This window comes from Pararge aegeria, chromosome 27, assembly GCF_905163445.1.
Source record: "Pararge aegeria chromosome 27, ilParAegt1.1, whole genome shotgun sequence".
In the NCBI taxonomy this organism is placed as follows: Eukaryota; Metazoa; Arthropoda; class Insecta; order Lepidoptera; family Nymphalidae; genus Pararge; species Pararge aegeria.
In genome coordinates this window covers 627,188-643,511 of record NC_053206.1, presented here as the reverse complement: position 1 = coordinate 643,511, position 16,324 = coordinate 627,188, and the positions used below count along the sequence as shown (strand labels likewise).

The window sequence follows — 16,324 nt, the reverse complement described above, 5'->3', positions numbered from 1 at the left end:
CGATATCTGGGCGTTCGCTTACACACTAAAAACGGATCTGTTATCAGAATTAAAAAAAAACTTTTTAGGTTTTTGAACCGATTGCTTTCAGATCAATATCGATTTGTAGTCGAAGTCAACGCAGAAGCCCAGATATCGATTTTAAAAGGTTAAATCGGTCAATCAATTCAATAACCAAAAACTACAAGATGGCGGCCACTATGCATAAAATTTTGATAACGGATTCATTGTTGCGGTCTAAGTGGATGCCCAGATATCGATTTTGAAAGCAATCGTCTCAATATCTAAATACTTCATATGGTTCCTACTTTTTTTTTAATTGTGATTACAGATTCGTTGTTGGTGTCTAAGCGGACGCCCAAATATCGATTTTGGTAGAAATCTGTTCAATATCCAAAAACTTCAAGATGGCATCCACTTTTTTTAAAATTCTGATAACAGATTATTTGTTGGGGTCTAAGTGGAAGCCCATATATCGATTTTGAACCCAACGGTCTCAATATACAGAAGCTTCAAGATTGTTCCCATTTTGAAGTGAAACTTCTTTAGAATCGTTGTGATTTCAAACCGGATGCAACGGAAAAAATGCAAGAGACACAAATACAAAAATGAGTAGGATGAAGCCGGCAAAAAATGAGGCAGAAATATACATACTATTTTATCTGTTAGTTTATATCAGGCCCCCCTTTTAGATACCTAGTAGGACGAGGTTTTGGGTTCGATTCTCGGGTCGTATCAATAATGTTAAAGGACTTTTCTGTAAATATAACAGAATCACAAACAAAACAATCATTTCATTACGTACACAAAGTGCTCAGATGAATTAACTGTCATTGTGGTAGATTACGAGTTTCATTCTTGTCCTTGATGACGCAGAGTCAATAAAAAATCTCATTATAAAAAAAATATCTGACGTGTTTAACAACAATAGAAACTTAATAAAATTACTTTCTCACAATAATAAAAGAGTTCTGTCTCACAATAAAATTACTCCGTCGTCTTGATCTATTAATCTCTATTGCACTGCTGCTAGTTTCCTCAAGCAAACAGGGAAAGAAAAGTAGAAACACTTTGGAACAGAAAAAGTTTTTACGAAGAAAATATGAAAAATTGCCGTTGGCTCCAAACGAAAACTTTTCATGTGAACATAATTTCCGGTTCCGACAGTTATATCATATCAGTGCTGGCAATAAGAGAAAAAATCGATTAAAATTGATTATGTAAAAAATATTTTAAACTATTTTAAACAAATTAACACACGACGTTTATCAAACTATAGTTGATTAATAAAATCGATAATAAAATTTCCATAGACTTTTTTTCTAATGGTAGCACCACTGTTTTTTCTCTTTTCCTCTTGCTTATCTACCATTTCATTCTAAATGTTTACATACAGTCTATCATAGCTTCATACCAAGTTGTTACCCCCCGATTAGAACACGTGTGCCGGGGTTTTGTTACCCCAAGCATCTACTTACTCCGGTATTTAGGCGGGTTATTGTTTATTGCTGGGAACCGTTATTAGAAAGATTACGCGAGATATTGTACAAATTATTGTTTTACTTAAATCTTTTTGTGCTAAATAATAAATTTTATAAGATGCCGAAAACTAATGCCGAAATGTGCCGTCAATATCGACGCAAAAAAAATAAAAATAAAATTAAAATTAAAAAAAAAACAGGAAAAAGTTCAACAGAACGTAGTCGTGAGTTTCGAGCGCGTAAAAAACAATTATTGAACAATCAAAATAGATGTTCAAATATAAGTGTTAATGTGACTGATGTAATAAATGGTAAGTGTAAATATTTTTGAAGTGAAACTTCTTTAGAATCGTTGTGATTTCAACCCGGATGCAACGGAAAAAACGACAGGTAAGAGACACAAATAGAAAAATGTGTAGGAAAGAATGAGACAGAGATATACATACTATGTTTAATTTTTATTTTACGATGCGCGCGCAGGGTTTCGGTTTTTCATTCTTCCACTTAGGTAAAAGGCAACGGTATACAACCGTACAGCCATGTCTTCAGTGTTTGTATTTAATATTCATATTTTATTTGATTGAAGGCATAGAACCATGTCTTCAGTAGAATAATTTTTCCTAATTCGGGTTCTTTAAATGTATTCAATAATTGTTGATCCAACAAATTCATTAAAAATTCTGTAAACTTCCGTTTTCTTTAAAAGCTTATGAGTAGTGCGTGGTTTACTATTAATTATTATAATTTTTGACTTTTGAATATGTGAATTGTTTATTCTTCTCCGTAGGGAGTTAATAGCGTTATTCACTTGACATTATTTATTGCACTGACTTCTTTTTATATTACGCTGGACTAGTACTAAAACGTTTCCATATTGACTCCATTTGATTTTTGGTGCTGTGATGCTACAGTTATAAAAAATCGATAACGATCCAAGACTTCTGCTAAGGTATCGAATTGCTTTTCAACAGAAAAATATGTATCTTTTAGTTTTTAATCGACTTCAAAAAGGAGGAGGTTTTCAAAATTGATAATTCGGATGTTTATATATTTTTTATGTTTGCTAGGTATAGGCATTCGGCATATTAAAAAGAAAGAGAAGAATTTTTGAAGTGAAACTCCTTTAGAATCGTTGTGATTTCAAACTCGATGAAACGAAAAAATAAGTCTATAGAGACAGAAACACATAAATGTATAGGATTCAGCCGGCGAGAGAATGAGATTGAACACGTTCTCGGACTCGCATGTGTTTAATGCATGTGTTCGCGCCTGCGTGTTAGAAAGTTTTAGTATAAGTGTGTTGATGGTTGATGAATTTTTATTTCTGTCAATATTTTCATCTCCTCTATTGCGTCAAAGCAGACGCCTGAATATCGATTTTGAAAGCTATTGGTTCAATATCCAAAAACTTCAAGATGGATTTTTTTAAATTCTGATACCAGATTCTTTGTTGGTGTCCAAGATAGCAATCATATATATTTATGCATGTTTAGTACGTCACGTATACGAGAAGCAAGTGTCGTTTATGCAAGTTAAGTACGTCTCTCATACAGGGAAAAAGTGTTGTTTATGCAAGTTTAGTACATGTCTCATACACGAATCAAGTGTTGTTTAAGCATGTTAAGTACGTCTCTCATAAAGAAAGCAAGTGTCGTTTATGCAAGTTAAGTACATCTTTCATATAGGAAGCAAGTGTATTTTATGCAAGTTTAGTACGTGTCTCATACAAGAAGAAAGTGTCATTTATGCAAGTTTAGTACGTCTCTCACACAGGGAAAAAGTGTCGTTTATGCAAGTTTAGTATGTGTTTCATACAGGTAGAAAGTGTAGTTTATGCAAGTTTAGTACGTCTCTCACACAGGGAAAAAGTGTCGTTTATGCAAGTTTAGTACGTCTCTTATTCAAGGAGAAAGTGTCGTTTATGCAAGTTAAGTATCTTGGCTAAGTAGTCTCTCATACTGGAAGCAAGTGTCTTTGAAAGATTCTGCATACCTTCGCAGACAACCTTGAGTATTCTATTGTTAGAGTTCCTAAGGATGTTGCTTTCCCAAAAGGACACGAGCTCTAACAATACAATAAAAGCCAGGCACACTCGATTCGGCGAACATAGTCGAAGCTCTGCAATACAGCGGTAAGCCCACGATTATGCCCCTTTAACCCACAGTTAGCAAGCACATTTCAGTGCTATCCTAGAATCACTGCATTCCCATAATCAGATAAAAAGGAAAGTTTACCTCGCTTTAGTATCTATTGCCATGGACATCGAAGACACATCTGTATCCATATTTGAAGTTTCCCCATTATCAGATGACTTCATAACTTTTTGTGAATGGACTATTTCTTTACTTAAAGTTGTTTCTGTTTTAATGGGCCGGAACATGTTGGCAGCTCTCTCGTCACAATCCAAATCTATATCCAAGTTTAGACTGGAGTAGGATAGCTCTTCTTTGGGTATGATAGAGTCCTCGTTGTCATCGCAGAAATCGGGTCCAGCATTTCCACCTTGGGTTCAACTGCAGAATCCTCGGCTGGTTTCTCCATCTAGCAGTCAATAGTGAGGTAAGTTACAAGTCGTAATCGGTTGTCATTGTTCTGTAAATTTAAAAATGTATGCGTGTTTAATAAATGGTGGTTATAGTGTATATAAATCTATAAGAGCATATTAATCAGTATTAGATTAATATGCTATTGGGCTACTGGGCTTACCCATTCTTGATTAAATGAACGTCAAAAAGAGGTCCGGATAAAAAAAAAAACACATAGCAATGATAACAAGCATTTTTGGCGCTTTAATTATCTTGGTGAAAATTTCACCAAGATAATAGAAATAGTATGTATATAAACGGAAAATAAAGGTTTTTAAAAACCCAAAATAACACCGGCGAAGTATTTATGATAGTGGAATGTTAGCTAGGTAGCTCCTGTATATGGAGCTTACTAGGCATTTTAGAGAGGGACAATATTATTAAATTCACGTTTTCCAAATAAAATTGCTTCATAACTACCGACTGATTTATTGTAAAATTGAATAATCGACAATGCAAGCACAACTATTTCTTACCCTTAGGTTTTAAAATAAAGTAATTCCATCGATATAAATCTATTCTTCTCTATTGGTACAGGTGAAGAAATAATATACGAGTAAGTGTATTATTAAACTAAAATTCTCCTATTCCCTTTTGCCGTGCAGCAGTGGGATTATATTTTTAACTCCTGCCTATGCTAGCCGTGCAGATAGAAGGTAAGCCATTCTCTCAATGAGGTGAGCTGTTAATTCATTGGGTATTAAACATAAAAATAATATAATAATATGCTTCAGTGCAAACAAAAAAGTTTTAGTTGGTAACTGTTGCATTTTTGGAAGGACAGATGCCGATAACCATCTAAGGGGTTGCTACGACCCGAGGGTGCCTCCTGCGAAGACTCGGAGCTCGGCTCGGGTCGACGTTAATCTGACTGTTGGTGGAATTTTGGACTAAACATTGTTTAGTCCGAACGCTCCCGTGACCGTTGTGGTACGGGCCCACGTACGGACGACAGAAATCGGGGCCTCGCATTCGCCGGCGAAGACGTTGTGTTAATTGTGTGTTTATGTGTTGTTGGGACACATTGTCGATCGACGTCGGGGACGGTCGCTTCGACCACTATGGCCGGATATGGGTGTCGGATTTCTTTCTCAAAGTAGGACTTTGATAGTATTTTCATTTATGGGCTATGTTGGGAAGGTCGAGGTCTCGGTGGAGATCTACGTTGCGCACGAACCACGGGCACCCCGTGGCTATGCGCATAAACTTGTTCTGCAGGACTTAAAAGCTCTTGTTAGAGCTGTGAGGGCGATGGGCGAATACGACGCTGGCGTATGTCATTAGGGGACGTATGCCCGTTTTATAAAATGTAACCTTGTGACGGAGGGATAGTTTGCTTTTACGGCAAATCATCGGATAGAAAAGTTAGTAAAACAGTGTTTCGGTTTTTATACCATGAACTAGTTAATATAAATTTACATATTAAATTAATGATTGAACCAATAAACCAAAAAGAATAAATTAACGTATTGACTAACCAAAACTAACCAAATTTTTGATTGGTATTGCGTGCAAAGAGCTAGAACCCAGAGCCGTAAAAAAGCAAGTTATAATTTAAAAAAGAAAGGTGTGTTTGTTTATTGTAATTTTTTGCTGGGTATTCTAGTTTATATGGCACTTTTTAATTTTTATTACTAATATTAAATTACAGCTGCAAAGTGCGAGGCACAGACTTAAGTGTATATATGGCGCATCGGTTCCAATCTCGCCATGGTTAGAAAAGATTTTTAGCTCACAGAAAAACTATCTTTGCATTTGGGTAAGAATAATTCGACCTAACGGGTGTCCCAGTATCAATACTTACCTACGGTATATAGCTAGTACTTCACGCTAAGAAAACAAACTAAAAATATGTGTCTAGAAAATATTTTTTACTACAGTTCGGGCACCCCAGAGTCTTGTGTAGTAATCAAAATGCCTATAACCTGATATGACATAGCTCAGCGATTCGCGAAGCTGAAATGGCAATGGGCAGGGCACATAGCTCGGAGAACCGATAGACGTTAGGGTCGTAAGGTGCTGGAATGGCGACCCCGCACCGGTAAACGCAGCGTAGGTCGGCCCCTAACGCGGTGGACAGATGACATCAGGCAAGTCGCTGGGAGCCGCTGGAGGCAAGCGGCCCAGGACCGTGTATTGTGGCAGTGGAGCAGTGGACGTCGATTGGACGGGCCTGGCCTAAGAAGGGCCCCATTCAACTTAGCCGGTTTTTTTTTATACCACCATCTCACAGTACACTGGCAAATTAATGTTAAGTTGGAGGGATTCATATCCACACCATCCCCATGATAGCCCATAGCTTGCTAGATGCAGTGGCGTGCATAGACGGTATGCACTGGGTATGCAGATGATATAAAATGCAGTTTACTAGGCTAAACAAAATTGCAAATTCATTCAAGGGCAACTGTAAATTATTTTATAACAAACTAGCTGTCCCGGCGAACTTCGTACCGCGCATCATATATTTTTTAATGTTATTATTTTAATACTTATTATCCTATTCCGGTCTAAGAGGAATCCAAAAAATCAAATATCATAAAAATTGGTCCAGCCGTTCTTGAGTTATAAATGGTGTAACTGACTTTTTATGTCAACTCAGACGGGAACGCTGTCGAACGGGATAAAAAGTATCCTATGTCCGCCTCCTGGCTCTAAGCTACCCACCTACCAATTTTCAGCCATATCGGTACAGCCGTTCTTGAGTTATAAGTAGTGTAACTAACACAACTTTCTTTTATATATATAGGTTACCAAATGAAATCTTTGAGATGTCTCTCAATAAGTTCAAAGTTTATATAAAATGTAAGCTTACAGAAAAATCCTATTATAATATTAAGGATTAAGGATTACTTAAACGTTAAAAAAACTTGGGTGTGATTTGCTCTAGCTTCATTGCTTTATATAAATTTACTGTGAGATGGTGCTAACAAAATAAAAATTTACCCGGCTAAGTTTGTTGTGGGCTCTTCTTAGACCAGGCCTAGGGCGTTTGGTACCGTCGTAGCTTTAGGTTTAAGTTAGCAAACAAAGTTATCACCATCTCCTTACAATTATGTAAACATATATGTACGAATGCTTCATAAGTGCCTGTGATAGGCCTACATGAATAAAGAAATTTTGAATTTTGGAATAAATCTCCAGTACAAGCTATAAAAACCTAGGAAGAGGCATTGTAAGAGTTAAAAAGCCTACCTTCCAGTTTTTATAACTCATACTGGAGATTTAATTCAATTTTAAAACATCTGCATACCCTCTATGCACACCACTGGCTAGATGTAACAGGTAGAATAACATACCTGTACAATGATTGTGTTTTTGTTTCATCTTACAGAGCAACCGCAACTAAGAATGACTAGTAACCAATTATTAGTGACTGTTAACTGCAAAATGGAGAAACCAGCCGAGGATTCCGCAGTAGAACGCCTCATAGAACCCAAGGTGGAAATGCTGGACCCTCTAGATATCACAGATGTCTGCGATGACAACAAGGTCTCTATCATACCCAAAGAAGAGCTATCCTACTCCAGTCTAAACTTGGATATAGATTTGAATTGTGACGAGAGAGCTGCCAAAGTTTTCCGGCCCATTAAAACAGAAACAACATTATGTAAAGAAATAGTACATTTACAAAAAGTTATGAAGTCTGATAATGGGGAAACTTCAAATATGGATACAGATGTGTCTTCGAGAACTATGGCAATATATATTAAAGTGAGTTCCTTTCCTTATTACCCAATTGTGGGAATGTAGTGTTTCTTGGAACATGGTCGCTAGCTAAGGGGCATTGAAATTTTGATTAACTGTGAATGTATGGCAAAGATGTTATGCCAAAGAGCTTTATTTGTGTATCCACACTACGTTTTGTGCCACTATTCTATAGTGTCACACTACGTTGTGTCACACTATAGAATAGTGTCACAAAACATAGTGTGGATACTGTTATATACAGTCAAGTGTATACATTTAAGAAGAACTTATGTGGTACTTTTTTACTTTGTTGTTTAATAAAGTGAATTAAGTGGGTATGTTGAAATATCGTATGACAAAGTCAGTTCAAGTCAAGCTACCTAGCTAATACATATTGTTATTGCGAACTCTCTAGTTTTATTTATGTTCTTAAACATATTAGATACTATAGATAGATATTGGACAGAGCAGCCGTTACTTTGCGGAAATCCATAATATATTATGAAAATGAAGCTTAATTTGCTTTAGGAGAATCTGTATGGTGTAATTTATAATTTCTTCAACACTTATACTCCACAATGTCTCCTAAAAAGTCAACGTCTCCTTGACTTTACAATGAATAATTGTTAAGTGACATCCCATCCTCGTCGCCAGATGGTATGTCGGTTGGTGTGAATGAAACTACCGTATCGCTCCGTAGCTAGTTTATTACTGCCAACTGACACAATTGACAAGCATTATATACGTCATTAAGTCAAGGAGACGTTGAGAACATCTCCTGAGGATGCTCCGGTTTCGGAGCGAAACGTGCGTAGAGGCTACATTGCCGATGATCTGTTTGGTGTGGAGTATAAGTATTGAAGAAATTATAAATAACATCATACAGATTCTCCTGCTGTTCGCGGAGTATAACAAATTAAGCTTAATTTTCATAATACACTATTCTATCGTAAATCACGGTTATTCATAGATGATTACTGACACATAGTTTTTTTTTTTATTTCACCCCTAGTTAGCCCTTGACTGCAATCTCGCCTGGTGGTAAGTGATGATGCGGTCTAAGATGGTAGCGGGCTAACCTGTTAGGGAGTATGGAAGTCTTCTAATAAGTTTCTACGCGACATCGCACCGGTACACTAAATCTGGTAACTATGTAACAGATTCTATGTGTGTACACATACAAGCGGTGATAGCGAATTGGATACGCGCTCGACTTCTCTTTCGGGGGGCCGAGTTCGAATCCCAGCTTGCACCTATAACTTTCCTAAGTTAAGTGCGTTTTAACCAATTAAAATATCACTTGCTTCGACGGTGAAGGGAAACATCGTGAGGAAACCTGCATTAATTATTTAATGTGAACTAATTTTATTGTATCGCTGTCGGAAGTAGCTTATATGAAGCGGTGATAGCGAATTGGGTGTGAGCTCGACTTCACTTTCGGGGGGCCGAATTCGAATCCCGGCACACACCTTTAACTTTTCTGAGTTATGTGCGTTTTAATCAATTAAAATATCTCTTGCTTCAACGGTGAAGGAACGGTAAGAGTTCTACATAATGTTCTCAAAGGTGTGTGGAGTCCACCAATCCGCACTGGGCCAGCGTGGTGGACTGCGGCTTTAACCCCTTCCCATTGTATGAGGAGACCTGTGGTCTGTTGTGGGCCGGAAATGGGTTGAATAAATAAATAAATAAATATACTACGACAATGCACACATCGCCATCTAGCCCCAAAGTAAGCGTAGCTTGTGTTACGGGTACTAAGATGACTGATGAATATTTTTATGAATAATATACATAAATACTTATAAAATACACATAAACACCCAGACACTGAAAAACATTCATGCTCATCACACAAACATTTTCCAGTTGTGGGAATCGAACGCACGGCCTTGGACTCAGAAAGCAAGGTCGCTGCCCACTGCGCCAGTGGGCCGTCAATGATGTTATGACGATTACACATTTATCAGTAGACGTGCAATTTTGTATTATTGTTCCAGCCGGAGCCGGGTGAAGCGAGTATATCCGCGAATATTTCACCAACTCTTGGTGAGTACCTATTCACAATAATAATTACTTACGTTGGGGAAGCAAAGAAAAAAAATTAATTTAAAACTTAATACATAAACACGTGTGTGTTATTATGTACGCGCGTCAGAAGTTATTCTTCTTTGGCGTAAGATAAAAGTGTGAGGCTAGGTTGGTATGTATGTAACACATGTATCGGTTGTGAAATTGTGGCGCAAAGTACAAACAAACACTTCTACTATCGCAATTATGATACTCGTTTAGGATTGTAATAATTGTTTCTTATATTTTCTTCTTTTTTAAAGTAGCGTATGTCGCTCGCCGTCCTTTCAACTAACTCGATGCCAAAAATCAAGTCGATGAGTTGCATAGTTAGGGCGTAAAGGACAAACAAACAAACACTTTCGCAAGTAGCGTATGTCACTCTCCGCCCTTTCAAATAACTCGATGGCAAAAATCAAGTCGATGGGTTGTATTAGGGCGTAAAAGGCGCGTTTTTAGGGCGTAAAGGACAAACAAACACTATTGCAATCATGATATTAGTTTAGAGTTGTAATAATTGTTTCATACATTTTCTTTTTTATATAAAAGTAGCGTATGTTACTCTCCGCCCTTTCAACTAACTCTATGCCAAAACTCAGGTCGGTGGGTTGTATAATTGGGACGTAAAGTACAAACAAACACTGTCGCAATCATGATATTAGTTAAGAGTTTAGTAATTGTTTCTTACATTTTCTTCTTTTTAAAAGTAGCGTATGTCACTCGCCGTCCTTTCAACTAACTATGCCAAAACTAAAGTCGATAGGTTGCATAGTTGGGGCGTAAAGGACAACCAAACAAACACTTTCGCAATTATGATATTAGTTGGGATTGTAATAACTGTTTCTTAAATTTTCTTCTTTTTAAAAGTAGCGTATGTTACTCTCCGCCCTTTCAACTAACTCTATGCCAAAACTCAGGTCGGTGGGTTGTATAGTTGGGACGTAAAGTACAAACAAACACTTTCGTAATCATGATATTAGTTTAGGATTGTAATAATTGTTTCTTACAGGAGGTGGTCTTACTTACTCTTCGGCGCACGTCGCGCGAACTCACAAAACTCACTCGGGCGTAAGCCCCCAAAACACATGCAAAGATACTTTAGTAGTGTTTAAGAGCTCTGACAATGCTCAGAAACAATACGCGTGCAAGCAATGCGATAAGAAATTTGCACGAAAAAGTCGCTTAACTGACCACATGTTCACTCACACTGGCGAGAAGCCTTTCAACTGTTCCGTATGCGATAAAAATTTCTCACTAAAAACTGGTTTAAAGAGCCACATGAAAACTCACTCTACCGTCAAACCGTTCAGTTGTAGCCACTGCGATATGAAATTCGCGCGCAAATGCTATTTGACAGTGCACACGATGACGCACACTGGCGAGAAACCGTTTGACTGTAAGCTATGCGACATGAAATTCGCTATGAAGGCGAGTTTGCTGAGCCACACGAGGACTCACACAGGCGAGAAGCCATACGCATGCAATCTGTGCGGTATGAAATTCACACATAAAAGCACATTAAAATGCCACATGAAGTTCCACACGGGCCACAAACCGTACGAGTGTCATTTATGCGATATGAGGTTCGCTGTGAAAGCATATTTGACGGTGCACATAAGAACGCACACTGGCGAGAAGCCATTCGAATGCCCGCAGTGTAAAGAGAGATTTGCCAGAAAATGCCACTTGAATGAGCACATTATAACGCACTCTGGCGAGAAGCCGCACGCATGTAACCAGTGCGGCAAGAAGTTTGCACGGAAACGTCATTTAACCGCGCATATAATTACGCACTCCGTTAAAAAGCCGTACGAATGCAAACTCTGCTTCATGACATTTGTACGCAAATCTCACTACAATGGTCACATGAAAACGCACACTTTCGAGAAATATGTATGCAGCATAAAGTTTGGACAGACACCGAACGCAAATGTTGAGATACCCTCAGCGCCGGAAACTAGTGAATTGGACCTCAGTTGCGTTAAAAAAGAATGGGAAGTTCCCATAATGTAAAAGATTACCTTACATACGAATTTTTCTAAGTTATGTGCGTTTTGAGTAATTAAAATATCACTTGTAATGTTCTCAAAGGTGTGTGGAGTCCACCGATCCGCACTGGGCCAGCGTGGTGGACAGCCTTAACCGGATCTCCTCACAGAAAAGTATTCTTATAGAAAAGTCCTATTATAGTATAAAGGACTACGTAATCAATAAAAAAGCTTGGGTGTGAATTATTGCTCTAACATGGTTGCTCTACTATAATTTTAAATGACAATGTGTGATGGTGATAACAAAAAAACACCCGGCTAAATTCGTTGTGGGCTTCTTCTTAGAGCATGACACGTTTGGAACCCTCGTAGCTTTAGTTTTAAGTTAACGAATATGGTTATCGCCATCATCTCACTACCGTGTAGTTCTCATTTAAAGTACGCATCTAAAGTGCCACTTATGGGCCAACTTGAATAAAGATATTTTTGACTTTGACTTTATGATTCATTCCGAAAATCCCTACTTATAATATTATTGTTTATTATTTTATTTCTTTCGCATTTATAATATTAGTAGGATGGTATGCATGCATTCGATCGCTGTCCTATATGCCGTGCAACTTGCTGTTATCTGTGAAGAGTTATGTCCTTTATCTCCGACAATATTTATCAGATCTTCATTAAAATCAGACAGTACATGCTTGGTAGAATACACTTTCAGATAAAAAGAATTATTAAAATCGGTTCAAATTTAACGGAGCTTTAAAGTAAAATTGATATATATATGTTGACCCGGAATACCAGCTACCACTAAGCCAAATTTTATTTAAATCCCTTTAGTAGTTTTCACGCGATGCCCGGACAGACAGACAAAAATAAAAATCAGTTTCGGACTCAGTATCGATTATGAAGCATGTTAAAATTTTCAATATATATGAAATGTACAGAAATCTTCCAGTTACAGTTGTATTAAGTATACATGTGAAAGTGTGGATGTTTTTTACTCAATCAAGCGAAAACGGCTGAACGGATTTGGATACAATTTTGCATGCATGTAGCCTTTGTCTTGAAAAAGAACATAGGCTACCTTTCATCCCGATTCCTTAAGTAGTTCCCGAAGGAAAATTGAAAATTGTTTACGAGCCAAGCCGCGGGCAGACAGCTTTGAAGTTAAATATGCATGTCACCTATGCTATGAAAAAGGACATGTACATTCCATACCGATCTCTCAAATAGTTTCCGTGGTAAGATTAAAAATTGCTAACGAGCGAAGCTTTAGACCCAATTCTGAAGTCCACGCAGGCGAAGTCGCGGGCAGAAGCTGGCAACATTATAATTGTGAATGTTACGCTTTCACGCGAAAACTTCTTTACCGATCATCATGATTTTTATCTTACATCAAATTTGTACACATAATCTTGGATATTTAAAAAAAAAATTAAGCTTAATTTGCTATACTCTGCGAAAAGCAGGAGAATCTGTACGGTGTAATTTATAATTTCTTCAATCCTTATACTCCACACCAAACAGATCTTCGGCAATGTACCCTACGCACGTTTCGCTCCGGAGCTTTGTTAATTGTTAACTTAAAAATTATTCATTGTAAAGTCAACATCTCCTGAGGATGCTCCGATTTCTCCTTCTTTTCGCGGAGTATAGCAAATTAATTTTCATAATATATCATGATTTCCAAGGTTATGTGTACGAATTTTAGTTAGTAACGTAGGATACTTTTTATCCCGAAATTTAGCTCAGCACCTTTGGGAGAGGGGAGAAAAGTGTTGGCGATTTTATACCATAACTCCGTCAAATGACAGCCGATCTAAATAATTATTTTTGTACTATGTATAGAGGTTATAATTTCTTATAATATAAATGTGATTTGAGATAGAGGACGGAACTCCTCAGCGTACAGCAGCTTACCCCTCATTTAAGGCTTAGCGATACTGAGTGCATAAAGAGTTGCCACATTTATAAGGACTTCAGTGCTAGGACTAAATAAAAATCGTTGGAAATGTTCAGTATATGAATCAACTAACAATGCGTTTTCGATTCTTCCTTTAACGATTACTATTCTTTGTTGGTGATAGGAGGATCTGAGACTGGTAAGACAGTTTTTTTTTGGGATATTGTTATTTGTTTATGTAGGCAATGCAATGGGCAGGGCATGTGCCACGAATAGAAGGCACGAGAGCCCCAAATAGGTTGATGGAGGGCACTTTGGAAGGGCGTAGATGCCGAGGACGACCTAGGGGTCGGTGGAGGGATGGAGTTGAGAGGGATATGAGGGTTCTGGGAGTTTGGAACTGAAAAGAAGTGGCTTCTGACCTTCAAATGGAGAAATATGCTTGACCAAGCGAAGCCCCAACAAGGGCTGTTGAGCTTTGATGATGGTGTTTTTTTTTTGTTCCTCGCTTGTTTTACCCCAAAAATAACGTGTGTTCTCCAAGAGTTGCCATTGTACAGCCATTTCAAAGTCAAAGTCAAATATTTCTTTATTCAAATAGGCACATAGATGGCACTTTTTTTGCGTTATTATATACAAAATGTGTACATAGCAGTGAGTAGTACGATAACTACAATCGTAAACTTAAAACTAAAGCTACGAGGGTTCCAATCGCGCCCTGGTCTAAGAAGAAGCCCACAACAAACTTAGCCGGGTGTTCTTTTTGTTATCACCATCTCACATTGTCATTAGAAAATATTTAAGAAGCAACCTGGTTAGAGCAATTGTTTACACCCATACTTTTTTATCGTTTACGTAATCCTTTATACTATAATAGGACTTTTCTATAAGCTTTCGCTTAATAAAAACTTTGAACTTCAGTCCGACCACTTTCTTTTTTTAATAAGCTACCTCACAAGTTTATAAACATAAATAGTATTAACGAGTTAACTTTAACGACTAATGCATCGATCACTAAGTATTTATTAGTTATCTATGGACTAATGTGATATTATTAAATATAATATATTCAATCTATCATTTATTCTTTTTCATTTCTTTTTTGTAAATTCTTAAAAATGCTTAAAAATAAAATAAAAACACTATTAAAACACAATATTACTTTTTTTTTTTTTTTTTTTTTATTTTATCTATAATTATTATTATTGTTGTTATCTTTCTTTAATTTGTATTATAATCTTTTTGTTAGTATTAAGACGATTTATAATTTTGCGCTAACATCTATTACCTGTCTATAACAGTATTATCGGATTTGGTTTTACGCTACGTACCGTATGTTTACCTGATTTTTTGTTGTTTGTTATTTACCGTGTTTACTGTTTGACTATTAAATGAAATAAAATTACTGTTTTATTTATATACATTTTTTTTAATTTTCAAAAATGTTTTTTTTTTTAATACTTGATAGATAGAGATAGCTTGACAACTATCATGCCTGATGTAAAGCAATGATGAAGTTGGGGCGCTCTTGCCTAGAAAATGCCTGTTCACTCTTGCCTTGAAAGCATTCAAGTTGTATAAATCAGGAAACACCGAAGAGCGTTCCAAACTTTACCAGGCCATTTAGCCAACCTCAGAAACGTAGATGAATAGCGTTTCGGCGTGTTGCCTGTATGTCAACCACATAAGGATGCCACCGTTCACGGCGTCGCTTTTCTGTGGTAGAATGGTGTCGGAGGAACAAGATTGTGAAGTTCCTGAGCACACTCGCCAAAGTATATCCTGTAAAAAACCGCCAGGCTGGCAACATTACGTCGATGCTGTAAGCTGTGTAGTTTCGCCTGAGTAAGATTCAAAAAAAATTCAGAATTCATTTATTTTAAGTAGGCCTAATATAAGCACTTTTGAAACGACAAGTCTGTCTGTGTGTTCACTACCACCGGTTCGGAAGGCAGATTCTACCGAGATGAAGCTGGCAAGAAACTCAGCAGTTGCTCTTTTTCAATATCAACAATTTACATTTTACATTTTTAAATTAATTTTTCTATCTTGTGAGAAATGAAAGCGGATCCGGATGCTCCCAAGCAACCTTGTCATTAAGAAATTCATAAATTGTATAATAACCTCGCTGTAATAAATGTGTTTTCACAATTTAATCACATTCTTTAAACTTATGCATTGGAAGGTCCAAAATTACCTTAGGAATCATATTATAAAAGCGTATACTCAACCCCACACATGACTTCTGCACCTTTCGCAGACGATATGCAGATGTCACTAATTTATGATCATTTCTTGTAAGTCGAATGTTTATATCCACTTTTTGTTTATATAGACTAATATATTGTCTTACAAATACTATAATGTGCGGCTACCGTAAGAATACCTATTTCACGAGGTTTTCACGTGATTTAAATTTATATAAGAGCTCTCTCTTTTCTGCAATATGAATATAGTTTCAATATCAGCAGCTTTGCCCCATCATAAGATCCCGTAAGACATCACACTATGAAAGTACGCAAAGTAAACAAGTCTTGCTGTTTCTACTTCAGTAATCTGTCTAATTTTCCTGACGGCGTAGGCAGCCGAGTTATATGGATTCATTGC

The 16,324-nt window shown here is 37.0% G+C and overlaps 1 protein-coding gene across 3 annotated transcripts; it reads left to right on the top strand.

Moving 5' to 3' along the window:
• The first annotated feature begins 1,485 nt into the window (after window positions 1–1,485).
• Window positions 1,486–12,054, top strand: LOC120635883 (gastrula zinc finger protein XlCGF57.1-like). 3 transcript variants are annotated; one of them, XM_039907096.1, is made up of 4 exons: window positions 1,486–1,792; window positions 7,398–7,777; window positions 9,754–9,802; window positions 10,833–12,054. In XM_039907096.1, the coding sequence occupies exons 1-4, from the start codon at window positions 1,600–1,602 to the stop codon at window positions 11,834–11,836; spliced, it is 1,626 nt and encodes a 541-aa protein (XP_039763030.1). In that variant the 5' UTR covers window positions 1,486–1,599; the 3' UTR covers window positions 11,837–12,054. The 3 variants fall into 3 exon arrangements, with proteins under 3 accessions (XP_039763030.1, XP_039763031.1, XP_039763032.1); XM_039907097.1 differs by lacking the exon at window positions 1,486–1,792 and adding an exon at window positions 5,670–5,779; XM_039907098.1 differs by lacking the exon at window positions 1,486–1,792 and adding an exon at window positions 5,670–5,825.
• Window positions 12,055–16,324: the final 4,270 nt, after the last annotated feature.

Coding starts and splice junctions, on each gene's coding strand:
- LOC120635883 (XM_039907096.1), top strand. CDS start 1,600: ATGCCGAAAACTAATGCCGAAATGTGCCGTCAATATCGACGCAAAAAA. Junction 7,778..9,753: donor CTATGGCAATATATATTAAA/GTGAGTTCCTTT, acceptor TTATTGTTCCAG/CCGGAGCCGGGTGAAGCGAG. Junction 9,803..10,832: donor GAATATTTCACCAACTCTTG/GTGAGTACCTAT, acceptor TGTTTCTTACAG/GAGGTGGTCTTACTTACTCT.